The sequence below is a fragment of the Gopherus evgoodei genome, chromosome 2 (genome assembly GCF_007399415.2).
Source record: "Gopherus evgoodei ecotype Sinaloan lineage chromosome 2, rGopEvg1_v1.p, whole genome shotgun sequence".
In the NCBI taxonomy this organism is placed as follows: domain Eukaryota; kingdom Metazoa; phylum Chordata; order Testudines; family Testudinidae; genus Gopherus; species Gopherus evgoodei.
In genome coordinates, this window is record NC_044323.1 from 83,422,334 (window position 1) to 83,441,640 (window position 19,307).

The 19,307-nt window shown below is 42.7% G+C and overlaps 1 protein-coding gene across 4 annotated transcripts; it reads right to left on the minus strand.

Annotated features, from left to right (window-relative positions):
* Window positions 1-7,352: 7,352 nt before the first annotated feature.
* CCK (cholecystokinin) lies at window positions 7,353-16,826 on the minus strand. 4 transcript variants are annotated; one of them, XM_030549345.1, is made up of 5 exons: window positions 16,575-16,825; window positions 16,444-16,460; window positions 14,383-14,586; window positions 12,459-12,716; window positions 7,353-8,136 (listed from the first exon to the last, which is right to left on the minus strand). In XM_030549345.1, the coding sequence occupies exons 4-5, from the start codon at window positions 12,712-12,714 to the stop codon at window positions 8,000-8,002; spliced, it is 393 nt and encodes a 130-aa protein (XP_030405205.1). In that variant the 5' UTR covers window positions 12,715-12,716; window positions 14,383-14,586; window positions 16,444-16,460; window positions 16,575-16,825; the 3' UTR covers window positions 7,353-7,999. The 4 variants fall into 4 exon arrangements, with proteins under 4 accessions (XP_030405205.1, XP_030405202.1, XP_030405203.1 ...); XM_030549342.1 differs by lacking the exon at window positions 16,444-16,460; XM_030549343.1 differs by lacking the exons at window positions 16,444-16,460; window positions 16,575-16,825 and adding an exon at window positions 15,213-16,050.
* Between the last annotated feature and the right edge of the window lie 2,481 nt (window positions 16,827-19,307).

A 19,307-nucleotide genomic window follows, 5' to 3' on the forward strand; every position in this document is an offset into this window, starting at 1 on the left:
TTTGATATCCCATCACCATATGTCCCATTCAAATACATATTAGGGTTTGAGACAACTAGGAGTAAGTGCTGCTTCCTGCAGAATAGGGACTTCAGGTAGCTGTTTGGAGGGATTAATTTTCTGCTCAGTTGCTCAGAAAGCCATATCCCCCCCATAGATTTAAGGGTATCCACTTGGTCAGAGGGCCATATCCTCTGCCTTCTTATGGTTATTGTCTGCACACCCCAGGAAGGGTAATACATGAAAACTCCCTACAGATAATTACTCCGTTTCCCATACTGAAATTCTCACAATATTTTTCAACCCAGATCCTGTAAAGTGGCAGAAGAGCAAACATTGGCATTCAGGGAGAGGAGCTGCACAGGTGACTTTAAGTCTCCTTTGTGGACTCCAATCTTGAGCCTGCTGGGCTCCAAACCAGTTTGCCATTATTTAAATTAGAGCAGCCTAAGGGCTGCTTCAGTTTATGCTATTTGCCAGAAGCTGACCCTAATGGCCAGTACAGCACCTGAGACTGATATATAATGATGTTCTGGCCCCACTCTTTTCCACCAGCCAGGACTTCTGCACCTGCTGTAGGCAGAGAGGTGTCACAGGAGCTGCTACAGTAGCTCTGTGCCATCTGGGGATCCCAGTGAGGGATGTTCCTCCAACAGCTGGCTATGCCCGCTCCAGGGCTGATTTGTGCTGGCCGAGTGGCCCACAGCAGCCCTTATGCAGAGGACAATCAGAACTTTTAGCTGAACACAAGTTCTCTGAATTGTCTAGAACCCTCTGTCTGGCCACACTACCTGTGTTTGCCATTAGGTAAGTACCTGGCTATTTTGAAGCTATTTTTTTCTGCTTCATCTGGAAGATGTTTCACAATCAAAGAACAGTGATGTCTGCCTAAGGAAAGCTTTTCACAGCACGCACTGGCTTGTGCAGGGAGAAAGCTCCTCTTTGGATCTCTTAGTGTAGCTGGTATCTGTAGATCACAAGTGGACTATTCACACCAAACAATACATTTGATTAATTTAGCTCCCATTGTCTGGAAAAAGATTTTAAGTTTTACAAATTTGTTTGCTCTTTGAAGTATTTGACCAATATTTGATACAAACAGATTTCAACCTCTGAGTTGCACATGATTTGCCACAACTGTTGCTTCAAGTGTTTGATGTTTGGAGTGTCTGATTGCCCACGTGGTGTAGCTTCTGCTCCCTGATTGGGTGACTAATTTTTTAGCAACACAGGGGATTGATTAAGTCACTTGTGGCCGAAGTGGTCATAATAACACATTTGCAGCATTAACTGGTTTCTGAAAGCGGCGCGCAGCCTCAATGATCATTAAAATTGTCTTGAACCTCTGTTTTCATGATTAATAAAAGCAAATATCTTCTATACTGATGTCACAAACTCTTAATAATAATTAGCAACCTTATAGCTTGTGTCTCAGCTATAGACTGCATTTATAGTTCATAGGATAGCTGGATTGGGAAAAATGGCTTAATATGGCAGCTATCACCTGCGATCTCACTAATTTTTCCATTTGAATCAGGCCCTATATGTATGTTATCACATAATCAAAATCCTGGGCAGCAGTGTGGATCATGCCATCCGCACAGACTGCCAACAGAACTGTTGGTTTCTACACACTAGCATTCTGCTGGGTCCAATGGGAAGAGAAATTGAAGAAAAAGCATATAACATATGAAATGGATTTAAATATACTTTTCTATATATTTCTAAATGGTTGTCTGAGGCTTGGTAAAGAGGACGTCTGTATTAGATTTAACTCAGAATTTCTAGGTTTAATACATGTCAAGTTTAACATTTTGTCTTTTTTTTTTGTGGGTATGAAAACTATGATGTTTTATTTAATTTATTTTTTGTGTTACAGTAGTGCCTGAAGACACCGCGCAAGACTGGAGCTTTGTTATGCCATGTACAAATTACTGGGCAAAAGATATTCCCTGTCCCAAAGAGCTTATAATTAGAGCTGGGGACAAAAAAGATTTTGGCAAATGGTAAATTTGATCCCCCCAAAAAAGAGTGTATTTTTAACTATTTGCAAATTCAGCAAATAGTTTTGCATGAAAAATACCCAGATTTCCCCCCCCACACACAAGAAATGTCAAACGGTTTTGCTTTGACATCTTTTAAATCAGCTGTTTTGATATTTTGTTTCAAACATGACATTTTCAAAGTGAAATATCAATTCAAAACAACATTTCATTCAACTTCACAGACATTATTTTGGTGAAGAAAATCTGGAAAAATTCAGTTTCAGTTTGAAACTTTTTTTTTAAATGTTTTGGTTCAGCTACTGAACAAAAAGCCAATTATTTGGTCAGATCTACTTGATCAGTTCCCTGCCTTGTCTAGGCATATGTGGAGAAAAGACATGTTGTTTCAATATTTTTACAAATGAGCAACTGAGTCATAGAGATTAACTGACTTGCTCAATGTCACACAGGAAGTCCACTAACCATCCATCCTTTCTATTAATGCTCTGTAACTTAATGAGATTCTGCTTTGCTTTTCTACATATTTGGATTGTTATTTATCTTCATTAAATTGTAAATAGAACAATGGAATAGGGAAATATAGTATTAAAACACAGAGACCCTGTTTTATGCCCTTAAGCCATATTTTAGTGCAGTTTTTGGGATTCTCTCTTACTTCAAGGCTTCATTTTGGGAGTTTAACGGTTGTATAGAAAGTCTATCCTCCTAATACAATAGTGTGATGTCCTCTTTCAATGTAAATATTAGGGTTGATTAATCCAGGGAGGAATTTATAGAGTTTTCCATCATGGCCTCATAAAGATACTGAGAGAGAGAGCGAGCTACAAAGCCTTGGAGTGATGTCACAAAGCTAAAGAATGAAATAGGAGATGCCTAAGTAAGAAAGGAAGAGAATGGTTTTTAAGGCACCCCACTTTAGCAGCAGAAAAGATGAGGGTGATCATGATAATATTTTCCAAAGGTATTATGAATATCCTGTCCATAAGAGGAATATAACATGAGAAAGCATGTTTTCATCAGTTGTTCCAAAGTGAAGGAGGACACAGCTGAAGCGTGTTTTAGAAACCTATAGCAACTGGTTGAATACTTTGAGTTTGAGGAGCGCAATGAGTTTGTAAAAGGTAAACTTGTGCTTGGAATAGGAACTAATAATCTATCTCAAAGGGGTTGCAAAAGACAGAAGGTCTAACCTTATAGAGTGCCATAGAATTCATCCTTCATTGCAGGTCGCCTTTAACTAAGTGGGAAGAAAACCTGAGTCCTTTCCTGGAGTTACTGGAAATAGATATGTGTCAGAAAGAAGGTCTGCCATTACCTTTTGGAAACAGCTGATGCTTTTAAAGATGAAGGAATTTGTAAGCTGGAGAGCTAGCTTGTCAGCCCAGCAAGGAGCAATGCCACGGCAGAATCTGTTTCCGGCCCTTGCCTACGGGCACAGTTTATTGGCTGAAGAGAAATTTAGGCAAAATACCAAACTAAAGTAGTTCCTCTGACCCCCATGGATTACAACTCTGAGAGGCTTTTCCCTCACCTCTCTCAGCCAGTGCCTTGATGCAAGTTCTCCCTCAGGAGCATTTCCACTCCCAGAAGTTCTCAATTCCAAGGCCCATGGCCACATTTAGGCATGTTGGGACATCTAAAAGTATGCCAACACAATCACCTTCATTCAGGAAACAGGGTCAAGTCAACAGACTAGCTGAAACAGCATTTTCAGAGCCCTTCCTTCTGGGCCACCAAGCCTCGTTAACAAAAAACCATCCCACTCCCCAAGCATGTCATCCACAAAGCCTGAGTTAGGCACCCAGGCTACCTATGTGAGGCATGGGGAGAGATAGGCACCTAAGAATGGGATCCACAAGAGCAAGTGTATGCTGGGTGTGGAGTGCCTCAGCTAACCAATAGCACATGCTGAAGAGAGGAGTATGTCCTAAGCTCTACCCCTATCGGGGAATTAGATTGTGGGGAGGTTGGATTTACAGCCAAGAACCCTCTCTTTGAGTCAAGTACACTCTTTTCTTGGTGGTGGCACAAGCCTGATGCCACACAAAACTGGGAGGAGGAAGAGGCCTCCATTATAACCTTTAGCTCAGGGGATAGGTTACTCAGCCAGGCAGGGGCAGCGAGGTGAACAGTGGGCTTGGGGAGGCTAGTCCCCAGCCAGCCTGCCCCTTCTGCCTGGGGCCCCACCCCTCCCCTTTCCCCCGCCAGAGCCCAGAGATCCCCTCCCCAGCTCTGGAGTACCAGGCAGGTGAGCAGACGAGCAGCACAGCTCCCAGCTCCAGAGCACTGGGTGGGTGAGTGGCACAAGCACAGGCACCAGGCACCTGGAGTCCCTGGCTGCAGGCCAACCCCCAGCAGCCCCAGCCTGGGGCAAGGGCACCAGAGATCTCCCAAAAGTGGAGAGGGCGGGGGCCCCTGCCCGAGGTGGAGGAGAAGGCAGGTAGCCCTCCGTCAGAGACCCTATGGCTCCTCACAGCTGCCCATGCAGCTCTTACCATGGCTAGGCTGTGGCTCTGAGGCTGCCCCCATGGGAGCTGGGTCAGGGAGACCCATGCATGCAGCTGTGGGGAACCAGTGTGGAGTAGTGGACGCTCCTCATGCCCTGGGTGGCCAGGGAGCCCGGGAAGCGAGGACACAGGCTGGAGGCTGCTTTCAGCCCCCACGCACCCTGGGCAGATGGAGGGTCTGCCACGGTTCCCCACAGTTGCCCAGGCTCCACACTGGCCTGTCTGGAAGTGAGGCCTCAGGGTAGGGGTGGGGTGGGGAAGGAGGAAGAGGAGAGTAAAGGGGGAGCAGTCCGCCCAGGTGAAAAGTGAACAAGACACTTACAAATGTGGGAGGGCTGTGGTTCCCTGACTCCCCCTGTTCCAGTGCCACTGGTCTGGGGCCCTGGCCACATGGGAAATAAGAGCCACAGCAGAGCACAGTGGGAAGCAGGAGAGGCCTGGGGTGGAGTGTGGGTGGAGGCACGCAGGCAGTTTGGGTAGGCTTAGACTTCCCCTGCCTTTGACACTCACAGCCCATGCATCCAGGGTGTGGGATACTCCACTTCAATTCCCTGCTGTGCCTGAGGAGGAGAAGGAATATGAACAGTGGCATCTCAACTACAAGGTGAGTTCACTATCCACTGAACTATAGAGTCATTCTCATTCACTCATGTTCTCCAGGGCAATGCATAGTTAATATGCAGAGGAACAGACCAGGAGATTGAGGGAGACACACATCAGAATATCCCATAGCTCAGTGGTTAGGGCATGCACCTGGGAGACCCCTGTTCAAACCTATTCTGTTCATCAGGCAGAAGAAGGAATTGAACCAGGCTCTTCTACATTCCAGTTGAGTTCCCCAACTGCTGGGCTAAACATTATAGGGGAGATTGCCATTGCTTCCTTCTCCCTGTGGCTGTTACACGTGCAGTTAGGTGTGCTCAGAGCATACTTCCCAGATTGAGCCCTGCAAGCAAGATAGGCAAGGCAATGCCAAATTTCACCTGGTTTGAGGCTCCTGCTGAGGCATGAGCTAGGTGCTGGTCATCACCCTGAGCCTGCAGTGTGCATGCCCAGAATCAGAAACTGAATTTTATTCCACTTTATGTATCATGAATGACATGTCATTGCAGGTCTGATTGCAGAAGTTGTAGTAGAAAGGGTGATAAAGAGGGAAAATGCACAACTGTATTTTTAAATCATCAACAGAATTCTCACACAGGGACTCGGAAAAATCAGCTTTGGGCTTGTAAACTGAACAAACTTGATCTGAAAATCATTGAGAGATAACAGGTGAAATCCTAACCCCTCCATTGAAATCAAGGGGAGTTTTGCCATGGATTTCAATCACGTCACTGTTTCGTCCAATAAAAACAGTATAGCACAATGTCATTTTTGCAGGTACATTTCAGACCATCCTTTAATTGCACTTTCTGACAACATTCCTGATTCCCACATTTTTCTCCATTGAGCAGTGTTGGTAGCAAGTTAAATGTCAGCAATTTTATGTATTTAAGTAGAAAAATTAGCAGTGTATGATACGGCCTGGTTATCTTTTTGCATTTTTTACCCAGTGAAGCTTAGTTCAGATTCAATATCTGGTTTTTCTAAAAAGTTTTATATTTTACCCAGTGGTTCAGCTGGGTTAAGTGAGACAAAAGGAGACACAATGTCTTCCGCCAAGGTCATAATCTTAATCACTGTCTCAGCCAGAATTATAATGCTTCTAGCTCCTAGCTCTGTGCTTCAATTTCTCTGCCACATGTCACTTGATATTTTCATTCCTCATAAAGAAGGAATGGTAACGTTATTAAGAGTAACAGGTTATTTCCTCTGTAAAAATGTACTGAAATTTTTTTCACCAAGCTCACCACCATGTCATCATTGCCTGGTCTTTGAAAATAGAAGTTTTATGTGCCTTGGTGACTAGATTCTGATGCCACTGAAAGTTTGATGAAGTCTCTGGAGAAGCCTGAGGGCATGCTTCCTAAATGATGAAGATGGGATGGTTGGCCAACATCCCGTTGAACTGATTTCAGTGCTGCTGAGGATTAATTTAATTTTATTTATTGCATGCTTATTAATGTCAGGGCACCTAGAACGTTGGATAGATGGCTATATTATTTAATATCTAAATAAATAATAAAAATATTGTACATAGCTTGAGATTGACCTTCATGTTATTCCTGCAGATCAAAGAGGACATGTGGGTTTTTTTTGAGATCCCTTGAGTGTCTTTGCCAAAAATGGAGGCCTCTGACAGCACATGGACTTATCCTCCTAGAGCACAATCAACTAATTAGTCTCTGATTAAGGTGAGCAGTTATGTTCCCATAGGTTCATGTAACTTTTCTGTCCTATTGTTGTTGGATCAGAAATATCTCATGTAGGTAAAGCATGTTTATACAATTGAATTAATGGGTATCTGTCTTTGTTCTTTTCAGGTTATGCTTCTTATATGGAAGGTACATTAGTCAACATTTATCATGCACATTAGAGCTTTCTGAGTGGGAATGGGAGATAGAATGATACTGGGCCCACTCCTGAAGTCCTTACTCTGGCAAAATCATATTTAAGTCAATGGGAGTTTTTTCACTTGATACAAAGCCATCAGGACTGGGCAGTGGTTGGGCTCAGGCTGAAGTCATTTGAGATGCACTTTATTCCTGTTGAAGTCAATAGAAGTATTGGCCTAACTTATGATTTAAAGACTCAACTTCCTTTTTAAAAACAGTGTGATACAGATATAATTACAATTATTCTGATGTCGACTACATGGCACTTCCCTTCCACCTCTCTCAAAAGAACTACTTATAGGGTTACCTCACAAACCCAAAACAAATGTATAACTCACCACAAGGCAAGGAATGTTCTATTTATTCCAGGATTAATAGCTGTTAGCAGAATTTTCACATTTAATTCATAACAGAAAATAACTAAGCCAAGAAGATGAAAGGTTTTTCTAAAGATTTAGCACTGTTGACCATTCACTGAAAACATGTGACTTTGTAAACTGAATCCTTTACAAATAGGGTAACTATGAAGATACTTGATCTTTTGTGACAAAACTGTGCTACTAGATTGACGCTGGGACAGGTTACCTCTAGAGTCCACAATCAAAGAGAATGCTGCAAGGTGTACTTAAAAAGTGGTTCTTCACCTGTATGCTTGCTTAACACATGTAATATATTTACCTAGTAGAATGAAGGCATTTTCCTGCTTGAGTTTATTGTAAGACACTCAGCAACTTGCTGTGACAGGACAAGAAGGAAATAAATGAAATAATTTTAATATAATATCAACAGAGTATGACAAGAAATCATAGGAGAAAGAACTTTTTTGGCAAATTCTGCATATGTATATATTGCATTGTATAGTTTTACAGACAAATTTACATCAAGGACATAATACATTTTTTAAATTGATTCGTAGAGGACAAATTGTTTTTTTTCCTTTCTGTACAGAAATGGGAATAGGATTCATCTTTTTGAGATAGTTTGATGTTCTTTAAGAAGAGTACTCGTATTCTTCAGCACTGCGGCGTCCAAAATCCATCCAGCCCATGTAATCTCTGTCGTTTATCCTGTGTGTAGGGTCAATGTTCTGCACCCTGTTTCCCATCATTGAGATCCTTCCAGTAGGACCTAACAGATGAGACATGAGGGGCAAAGAATACGTCAATTCAGTTTTTAAGCTTACCCAATCTCATTTTTGTATCTGTCACTTATTAATGTGTACAGCAGTGAGGATTATACAATTTTTACAGCACTTTTTTGGAAAATAATGTAAACGGGGGGGAATATCCTCAGAAGTATTTGCTTTTATTCAAAATAAAAAGAATATCCATTGGTGGTTTGCTACAGGCATTTGTTATTTTGTGCATTATGATTTGTGTACAGCCTGACTAATCTGCACATTTCTCTTAGTGCATGGGGGTTCTCCCATGTTGTGGAAAGTGTAGCCTTGGATTAACTATTCTGTGGGTCTCTGGCTCCATTTGGCATGTAATTTCCTCCTTCTCTCCATCCCCATTCCTGGCTGCTGGGAGAGAATGGGGGCATGTTTTTTCCTCACTGCCTGGCCACTTAGAGGGATAAGGAGAGACCTGCTGGCTTCAGCCCATTTGCTCAGTGTTCTATCTGATGTCTCCCTCTTGTTTGTTAGGTGGTGTGCAGAATGCTCTGTGATGAGCTAAATCTACTTGAGAGTAGGATCATGCCCGGGATGAGGACTCCATGACAGTCCTCTATGTTGCCTGAAGAACCACAGATGGTGCAGAGTATGAGAATACATACTCTTACAATGTACCTTTGTTAGGAGGTGGGATGGAGTTCAGACATGCGGGTTTTCCAGAGAAGCTGGGCATGTTTGTATGTGAGAATGGTCTGGCTAAACTTGCAGATACAACTGTGCTGGAACTCTGAATACTATTACTTTTTGGCAACTTCTGCTATCAAGCTAAGGTTCTTCTATGCTTCCTTCTGCCATAGTATTAGAGTGCTGATCTCTGCTATTGCTTTTGTTTTTTTGTCCATCTATGTTTAAAGCATTAATAGGATGTAAGGCCAACATTTTCTATGGTAAAATCAGGGCCCAGAGATTAAGACAGATGAAGACCTCTCTTTTTAACACGTTACATTATTAGAACTGAAAGAATTTTAAAATGTTAATTGACTCTGCTTCTATCCAAAGAATGTGAAAATTTGCACTTCCGTGAATACATTACAACCTCATGTGCAGTAATACTGTAATTATAAAAATAAGCTTAAACTTCTACGACTGAAGTCAATGACAAAGGTCCCATTAACTTTAATGGGAACAGGAACAAACACAATACAGTATATTGTTAATATTTAGCTTTGACCTAGATCTGTGAGTCTTTAAATTTATAAAATTAAAAGTCCTCAAATCTATAGAATATTCTTACTATGCAAGAATTTATATTCTAAAGAAACACCTGCTGTGACAGGACTTTTATGTGGATGGAGTTTTCTTTACAGAGGGAAACGATTCAGAACAAAATAATGAACATATGGTTAGGAACTTAATCACTTTGCCGATGACTGCAGAGGAGAGGACATATAAACTGAATTGATCCCCATCCTCCATGCTTTAGACATTTACTTAAACCAAAATGGCAAAAATTTAACTACTAAAAAGTCTGATTAACAAATTAAGGATATCAGTTAAATATTCAGAAGCTGAATTATGTATGTGAATTTATCTAATTATGTAATTAAGGGGCAATGAGAATGTGGTTTCTTGGCAATATATAGTCTGATACCATTGGAACAGATCATCACTCAGATCAGAGACTGCTTCTACTTAAAAGACTTCTGAGTTTGCAAATCAATTATTCACTGGGCCCTACTGGCTTTTAGTACAATTGTGATCTGCCCTGACAAAGAATTTTAAATCATGTGTCTCTGACTTGAAAACCACAATGTGTCTCCTTTACCCAGCTGCCAGATACATGATAGCACACTTTTAGGATAACTTAATTCAAAGAGCTAGTAGATCATTCACAATAAACTGAATTTCCTATCATAATAGAGGTCATCTTAATTACCTTCCAATCTCTAAAGGTGGCTATAAACTATACAGAACCACTGGCCTTCAAACATTTCAGCTTCAAATTACAGCCATTTTTGAAAGATGGTAGAACCCAACCCTAACCTCATGAGATAACTTATTTTTCCCTACAGTTATAACTGGCAATGCCTCTCCACAAACCATAACCACAAACATCACCACTAATTATTAGCACATCAAAAGTCCCAATATGTGTAGTATCTTCTAGCCAGTAGGTATGGATTGAACATCCCAAAAGTGACTAAAACTGGAACTGAGGGGATGTCTTCAGATTCATCATCAGATATCAGTTGGAAGCTTCATATCAGCCATTTTTTAAATTTAAAAGCAATATTATCTTGATGAAATTACAACACTGAGCAACCCCTCCTAGAACACACAAGCCATAAGGGTCTTCTGCTAAAGGAGGATAATATAATTGGTAGATAATGGACTTGAAGGGGAAGTAAATGAGAGGCCACAATGTGCTTTTCATCATCATACAAAGGTTACATATTTTTGTCCTTTCACTCTGAATTCTTTATCCTCTCCTGTTACAAGTTTGTTAACATGTCTGAGTCCAACCATCTGTCTGTGATGGGCTAGAATCAAGCTTGACCTCTACCAGGTCACAAGAAAGTATTGTATCATATGCCTACAGTGGCTTTAAGGACTATGAACATCTGAAAATAGGTGGGCTTTTTTGGGGGGTGGGGGTGGCGGTTTTTTTTTTTAAATCTGAGCTAAATCAATAAGATACAAGATATCTTCTGTCAGGTAACGTTTAAGATAAAGCCAAAGTGTTCTTTCATGATACCTGGTTGAGATAGTTGGAATGCCAGTCAGGAATTTTGGAGAATGCACAAACTATGAAACCATACTGAAACAGAATAAATAGATAAACTTCCAAACAGCAGATTTTCAGGAAATGAAGGATAGAAATATAAAACTGGAGAGATACAATTAAGATTCTGTTTCACAGATCTCCTGTAACAATAATGCTTAGTCCCACCAATCATTTAATTATAGCACTGAGCTTTCTAAATGAACATCAAATAATCTCCTCCTTATATTACTTCTACTGTTAAACTGGACTCCAGAATGTTTACGATTATATTTGGCATTGTTAGGTGCTGTTCAGACGTCTTCAGAGCATGCTCAGAAGTGATATTTTTTTCTAGTTGCTTATAACTATTATTACTTGACCATTACATATGTGTAAGTATGAATACATGTGTGTGAAAACGCAGACAATATATATGTTGTATATCACATACACACACACAATATATATATATTGCAGAGCCCTATCAGGAGTAAGGAAGAAATTCAATGTAGTGTGGAGGCCAGCACAATATAAGCTCTACAATGAGGCCTCCGTATGTGTGCATAGGCCAATGTGAAGGGGCATGAAAGGGACACGCCACTGCTTGGGGGAAGTGAATTTCATCCTAAGTGCATGAGGGGAGATATTTCACTCCCAGACCAGAATTAATTGCCTGACATCAAAACAGTTCTGCAATAGCAGGCAAAGAATCTCCTGTTGGCCCTGAACCCATCCCCTTCACTTCCAAGATATCTTCCTTTCCTGCAATGCAGGGTGTAGAATACAGGGAGACTGTAGCAGAGGAAAAGACCTCTGAAACCACATGTAGTAGTTTTTGCTGCACTTGGCAGCCATGATGGTCACTGGAAATGCTCTGCAAGTAGCCTGCCCCCCAGAATATGTGAGCAATAGTCCGGTGTATTCAGATACCAAACTGAGCTCTTTTTCAGAGCAGAGCATTTAATTAAAAAAAAAAAAGTTGAATGAGCCCCTTAAAGGGAAGTTTGAATGGACAACTATTTGCAAGTGTTTTAAATCCAGTAACTTTTTTGGAAGACGAGATATCTAGCTTTTCAGGAGAAAAGTATTCCTTTTCCAAAGTCATTCTCTGTGTGTAAGTATATACTATAATGTATATACTGTAAACCATTTTATTTTGTGCAAATACATGTTCTGTGAGCCTCTAGCCTACAAATCCTTACTTATGTAGGTTGCCTCATTACCTGCTCAGGTGGGTAAGTGCAACTAATGTAAGAGTTTGAAGAATCAAGCCTTTAAATTGACTACTCCATTGTCAGTATATGCAACAAACCTAGCTGCAACGCCACAGATGTTTGCAGTTGTACAATTCTATTGTACTCCAAGCAATCATGAAACTAGAAACGTAAGATCTGTACATGTATGAAAGCAAATGCTCAATTCCTTAATATTTTTCAATATTTCCTTTACAAAAAGTAGATGATCATAGTAATTCCTTCTGTCCTTAAAAACCTATGGATCTATAAAAGTATTGAATTTCAAAGGGAATCCTTTTGACACAGACACATGGCATAATATGCTGATAATTACCTTTTCTGGCTTGCTGGAGATATTTGGCCAGCAAAGCTCCAATGTTGGCTTTTTGGTCAACATTTCCATCCAACCGCTGGATAGGTTTCAGCTGGCCAGCTGATGAAGGGACACGAACATGTCGGTGATGTTCTGTCAAGCTCTGCTCAAGCTCAGTGGCCACAGGGTTCTCATTGTGCAAGCCTGTAGCTTGCTGTCCAAAAGAGCTCATTGACAGCATAACAAGGAACATGTAGATGCAGATACCACTGTACATAGCTGGAGGGAAAATAAATAAGAGGTTGTTAGAATAGTGAACTTCACTGTATTTAATGCTATCCCCTTCTCTCCCTTTTTTAAATAAGTGCTGACTTCTGAACAAACTAGATTTTAGAGAGTACAGTAAATAAAGGAACAGTGTTAAACAGGAGAAGATTGGCAAGAGAGTTTTTGACAGGTAGGTAAAATGCTTCTAGATTTAAGAGACAGTAGAGAGAGAGGGGTACAAGTAGAGATAAAATCAATCCATTGCAAAGCTCTTTGCTGAAGAACTGCCTTCTCTATGTTGTATTTCCTCCTCTGTCTCAGGACAAAACATTTCAGTATTTCACCATCTTGTTAAAATATACAAGGGATACAAATACTCAGTTTTGAAAAGCTGGTAAAGAATGTTTATTTTAGCAACATGTATTTTGTTTGTGCTTAATTGTTCCAGCTGTTGTACCATATTTGAGAGAGAGAGAGAGAGAAGGAAAAGATCACCAAGGGAAAGGAAAACAAAATCATACTTAACAATTGAAAAAAATAAAATAAACCTGGGTCTCAAGTGAATTTTCAAAGCTATTTAAGAATTAGAAATAGAATGATTTGGAACAATATGTTTCTTCATGTAAAACAGAGAATAAATGTTATGGATATTTTCTTGCTTCTATAAAATCCAAACATAGGACTTATTTTACATTTCTGGATGAACTCTATTTCAGTTGATATAACTATTTAATGCAAAGCTGTGTATTATAGTTAAGATATGTAAAGTAAGTCTTTGTCCATTTTTCAAGAGCTAATATTGAACTGGATACTTCTTAATGCTAGAATGCTATTTTCTATGTGTATATGAAATATTTCATGGCTAAGAACCCCTAATAATAATAATAACCCAAGTTATTTAACAATATATATATAAAAAAAACCCCATATATGTCTCAGATATGACCCATTAAAGCAAATTTACCGATCACATACATTAGAGTTAATAATGTTTTAATGTGAAGCAAACAGGTTTTCATCACAATTGTTATGAGATGAAAGAAAAGTTTCAAAGTGGTAACATTTCAGGATTCTACAGCCCCAGCATAATTAATACCTTGTCACGGAGGCATCAAGAACATCTTTGCTATTTATAAAATGCATATACTCTATATTCATTTCATGCAGAGATGGGTGTTCTAACCTGGCTACTTCATATAATGAGTGTGACTCAGAACTTAATGTTCAATATTTAAATACTCATTTAAATGATTTCCATGATTTTATATCTCTATCATTTACATGATTAATTTTCACTTCCCATCACAAATGCTGTGCTACCCTAGAGAACTAGATGCTCAGTTACAAAACTAAAACATAATTTTGCTTTCCAAGATCTTTTTCAAGGATATAAAATAGTTTGTTTAATGACATAAAGGTGTTGGTAAAAAGAACAACAGAAACATGCATTAGTCCCTGCTCCCACATATTAAAGAGCTGAACATTGTCCTGAATATTAAAGATCTAAATCTCTTTAGTGAAAATGCCTGTGAGAATATTCATGAGAAGAATACACTGAAAATTCATATTAAAAAATAAGTAGACAAATAAATAGCCAGTCACATCATTTTTACATTTTTCTATAAGCAAAGATTCACTCAAACTATGGCTAAAAAGTTACTGACCCATCATCTCCTACCTTTAAGTGAGTTACTTTTTCCTAGTTCAAATCAGAGAGAGAGAAGTGCTGGGGTTAGATAAGTTCTAACAGTTTGAAATGCTGCTCCTTAAATAGTCTAGCCCAGTGCTTGTTGTAGTGTCATCTGTTTACACAGGTCTGACGCAGATGAAGGATCACCACATGCTCAACAGGATGCTATCACTTCGTAACAAATTAATTTATCTGTGATGGGGAAAAGGGGTGTGTGTCAAAAAATCTGCTAACGAAGAAGCTCTGCATTCTTAACCCTTTCCTCACCAGAGCTCCTTTGACCGTGATAGATGCCAGTAGTGTTTTTGTTCACTAGTATTGTAGTTTTAATTAAGCAAGTGACTTTGCTTTGGGTGGGGACAGTAATGTCTTTTCACCACTTTACACTAGGGTGACCAGACAGCAAGTGTGAAAAATCGGGATGGGGGTGGGGGATAATAGGAGCCTATATAAGAAAAAGACCCCAAAATCAGCACTGTCCTTATAAAATCAGGACATCTGGTCACCTTATTTTATACTTTCAAAGCCCAGAAAGAACACATCTTAATTAGGGTTCAGTGTCTGTATTTCAGCTTGCAGTGAAATAAGGCTCTAACGCTGAACATTTATATTTTCTTCCCTTCTCCAAAGAGAGAGACAAACGTAGAGAGAGAGATTGTTTTGTAATCTATCTATCTAAAATTACCCCAGATATAACATACCTAAGAAGTGTTCAGAGGCTTTTTGGCTGATAAGGCTCCTTTAAATATTGTTTCTCCCCCCACCCATCCACACACACATGTTTAAAAAACTTCAAGTAACGGTTCCTGGTTTCAAACCTTTGGCATAAAGAGCAGCGAAAGGCAAATGCTGGTTAGCTGGGCTCTCGGCACTAATTAGCGATGGCTGGTTTTATTTATGTATGTATGGGTTCTATAAATCATTCATTTCTAGGATGTAGAATAAGGGATCGATGCAGTGTGCGAACCGTTCAGAATAGTCCAGACCACTCCAAACACACTGGAAGTTGAGGGAGTGCCGGATATTTTCTCTCTCCTCTCCATCCCTAAAGCAATGATTTTAACAGATTGTCCTACTCCTCACGTGTTCATTTTCCCAATGCAATACACACTTTTTTGCGGGGTAAAGGGGTGACGGGTTCTTGGACAGGATCAGATGTTTCTCACCCAGCGGGCACCGTGCTGCTAGAAGGACGGAATTGATAAAACAACAAAATGAGTAGGACTGATCCACTCTAATTCCAATAGTCACACGCGCGGAGTCGGAGGGGCCCCGGGGGGGCTTTGCTACTCCGCTGACATGCGAGGGGGGGGGGTCCAGAGGCCACTGATGCGCCAAACGCTTCATGTTTAGACCAGAGGGGCGTTGTTACGGCTCGAGGGTTTGTCTTGAGTGTGAAGCTGTTTGCGCGCCCCGTGCCCAGCGCGAACGACTGGAGCCGGCACTGCCAGCAAACAAAAGGCTGAGCCCCCGAGCAGCTCTGCGAAGCCATGGGATAAGGCGTGAGGATGGAAACCGAGACTTGCCTTGTGCTTTGCTACCCGCCTTGCACTGCACCCCTCGCCCCACATCATCTTCCCCCTGCAGCCAGAACAGGTCCTTTCCAGTCCCACCGCCTGCTTTTGGGGGGCAAATCTACGAGCCCCTGGGGGCAATGTCACGTCCAAAGCCGTACAGCCCCCCACACCTCTGCCTTCTTCCGACCTCTTATCACCTGCCCGCTCTCCCCACAACACTCTTGCTCCCCAGTATTTAGCATCAGCCTCCCCCCTTCGCTACTGAACAGGCTGCAACTCGCTAGCTCCCGGTGCAAGCAGCTGAACCGCTACAGCCAGATGTTTTCTCTTTGGGAGCGGGAGGGGGAAAGCGAATCAGAGCAAGATCCAAGCCAGAGCCCTGGCCCAGCAGGTGAATCACGTATTGAGCGGTGAGGAACATGTGGCACTTTTGCTCCGCAATTATGATGGACACATTGATTGACACGTCAATTCTTGTTGCCTCTCCCTGGCCCGGACCGCTGCTTGGCCACTGTCTTCTGTTGTCACCTACCGCTAACCAATGTGGCACTGGGTGGGCAGAAAACAGAGAGAGGCTGATCAGAAATACTAGAGCTGTTTTCTCCACTAGCTTCCAGATCAACGCCAGGGAAACCGAGTTAAGGAACGAAAATCTCCTCTTACCTTCTTTCTCCTACTCCCTTCTCTGGCGCTTGGAACCGAAGTGCCTCTGGGTACAGTGGATCGGGGTGGATTCGACTTCCCAGCACTAGTTATAAATAAGGCACCCAACGCCTGGTGGCTGCTTTGCTGGAAATTGCCCCGGCCTTGCCTCGTTTTAATCTACACGTCTGAGACAGACTACACGAGTGTGATTTTTTTCTCTCCCTTCCCGCTAAGGAAAGGAGCCAGCGCAATCTGCTTTCCTTTTAACACCCCGGCCTTCTACTGAGACCCACGTGTGGCGCAGAACAGGGGATGGGCTGCACAAGCAGCAGCAGCTCTGGTAACTGAGGCAGTGCGGGGACGGGAGAGGACCCTCCATGAAATGTTAGTATAGCCGGGGAAAGCGAGGACCCCCCCCCCAATGAAAACAGGAGGGAGCCTCTTCCATAGAAACGAGGAAAGGGGGCTTCTATGGAAATAACAGGGGACGTGATCGCCCCCCTCCAAAATCTCCTCGCTTCATCCTCTGCCACAGCTTCGCACGATCCCTAGCACCTTGTGACCTCCTTGTAACCCCCCCACCCGCCCTCAGGTATCCAATAGAGGATACTTATTGGAGTGTCCCTGTTGCATGTGCTACTGCAGGTTGATTTTGCAACTCGTCTCCGGGCAGGTTGTGGCCAAAGCCCCCTCTGCCTAAATTGCATTTGTTCCTTTGTTTTGCACCCCTGCCCTTCTCCTGCGAAGCAGCGGGCTTCTTTGCAAGCCCACCCTACCCTGGCAGAAGAGACGCTACGCAGCCAGCCGTCCATGGAGGGCGCTGGGAACTCGCCCGCTCCCGCACGCGGCTCTTCTGCCGGCGCTGTGCCTCTGGTCTGCGTGTGACTCAGCAGCCCGCGGGACCCGGCTTTACCCCACCCCGTGCCTGAATCCGCTGGGGAAACCATGCCACGAGAACGGCACACAGCGGAGACAAAAGCCACCCACCTCAACTTTCAGCTGCAGCCATTCTTTTGGGGCGGGGGGAGATTGAAATGATGCTGTGCCGTTTTAGCCCAAGAGCAAATCTCAGTCTCCTACATCCAGTTTGTAGGTAACAATCCTGCCTTGGTGAAATGCGGGATTAGGGGGGTGTCTACACTACACACTAACCCCAGGCTCTGACTCAAGTCTGAACCCAAGCCCCCTCCCACTTCTGTCCATACACAAATCTGTCTGACTCAGGTCAGCAAGCACTCAGGACACAGATCCTAGGACGCCGCTTGGGGGGTGAGTCAGAGACAGCGTCTTGCTGTGGCCCAAGCCCCGTCATTTTGCAGTGGGACGCAGCTCAAGTCACAGACCTGGGTTAAGATCAGCATCATGCAGTATGGACATGTTAGCATGAGATCCAGGTCCAGCAATTGCAAGCCCAGGTTTACGCCATACAGGACTGGTGCTAGGGTTTTGAGCACCCTAGGCGGATGGCAATTTCGCCACCCCGTGCGCTGGTCCCGCGGCTCCGGTGGAGCTGCCGCAGTGGTGTCTGCGGGAGGTCCACGGGAGCCGCGTGAGCAGCCGACCATCTGCAGGCACAACTGCAGCAGCTCCATGGGAGCTGCCTGCCACCCCCTCTGGACACCCTGGGCTGCCGGCTGCCGCGGCGGAGCCCTGACCCAGGGGACCCCCTGGACTGCCAGCTGCCGTGGCGGCGCGCTGACCCAGGGGACACCCTGGGCTGCCAGCTGCCGCCGGCAGCTCAGACTCCCTCTCTGTCCCAGCAGCAGCGGCTGCTCAACCATTTAAAAAAAATTTGGGGGCACTTTTTGGCGCCCTCAAATCTTGGCGCCCTAGGCAACCGCCTAGTCCGCCTAAATGGTTGCACCAGCCCTGACGCCATAGCATAGGTGCTCAAGCAGGACTTGGAGACACTAACTCCACAAGCCATACCCTTCCTGACCTAGTAGGTGTTTTCCATCTCTTGATTCTTCTCACTTCATCACAAACTGCTCCCAGAAAAATGGGACTACAGTTAGCCATGGGGAAGGCAGCACCTTGAACAGCACCTTCCCAATAGCCTTCCCTCTTTGCCTGGGACAGTCCCTCTTTGATGGGAGTGCTATTGCTGCTCTTTCCATGTGTGGCTAAAGATGCCATTATGGGACTTCATATTCTCTCTCAATGATTTTCAATTTTTGTGACTTCCTGTGTTGCTGACTGACCTGAAAAATGATTTTTCTCTCATACGCCCTCACCAGAGGATAAAGAGGCTGCCATCAGAATATAAAGAAGTGCTTTTTAAATTGGACATAGAAGGGGCTCAGAGCAAGAGGGGGAGAGAGGCGATAACACACATACATACATAGGAGAAGGAGAAAAGAAGAGCAACACTGAAAATAGATTCAGCATTTTCTTCAAAGTAATTTGCTAATGAAGCTGTCTCCTTTGCTAAGAGTTTGTCCCCTCTGTCAAACCAAGCATGTCACTCGTTAGTCAGTTTCAATGTTTTGGCTTACTGATTAAACTGATCACTGCTATTACAGAAACAAAACAGACAACATACAGCCAGTGGCTAGCTGGAAAAAATAGCACTAACTTTCTGGGAAAGTACAATACAATGACAATTTTAATAGGGGCAAATCAGGATGACTACACTCAGTCCTTGGGGAAGGCCTGCTATAGCTAATGAGAACATAAAGAGGGAGGAGAAAGGCAGACAATTGTGCTGTTTATATATAAAATATTTAACATTAAAAATGTTGATGTGGGTGA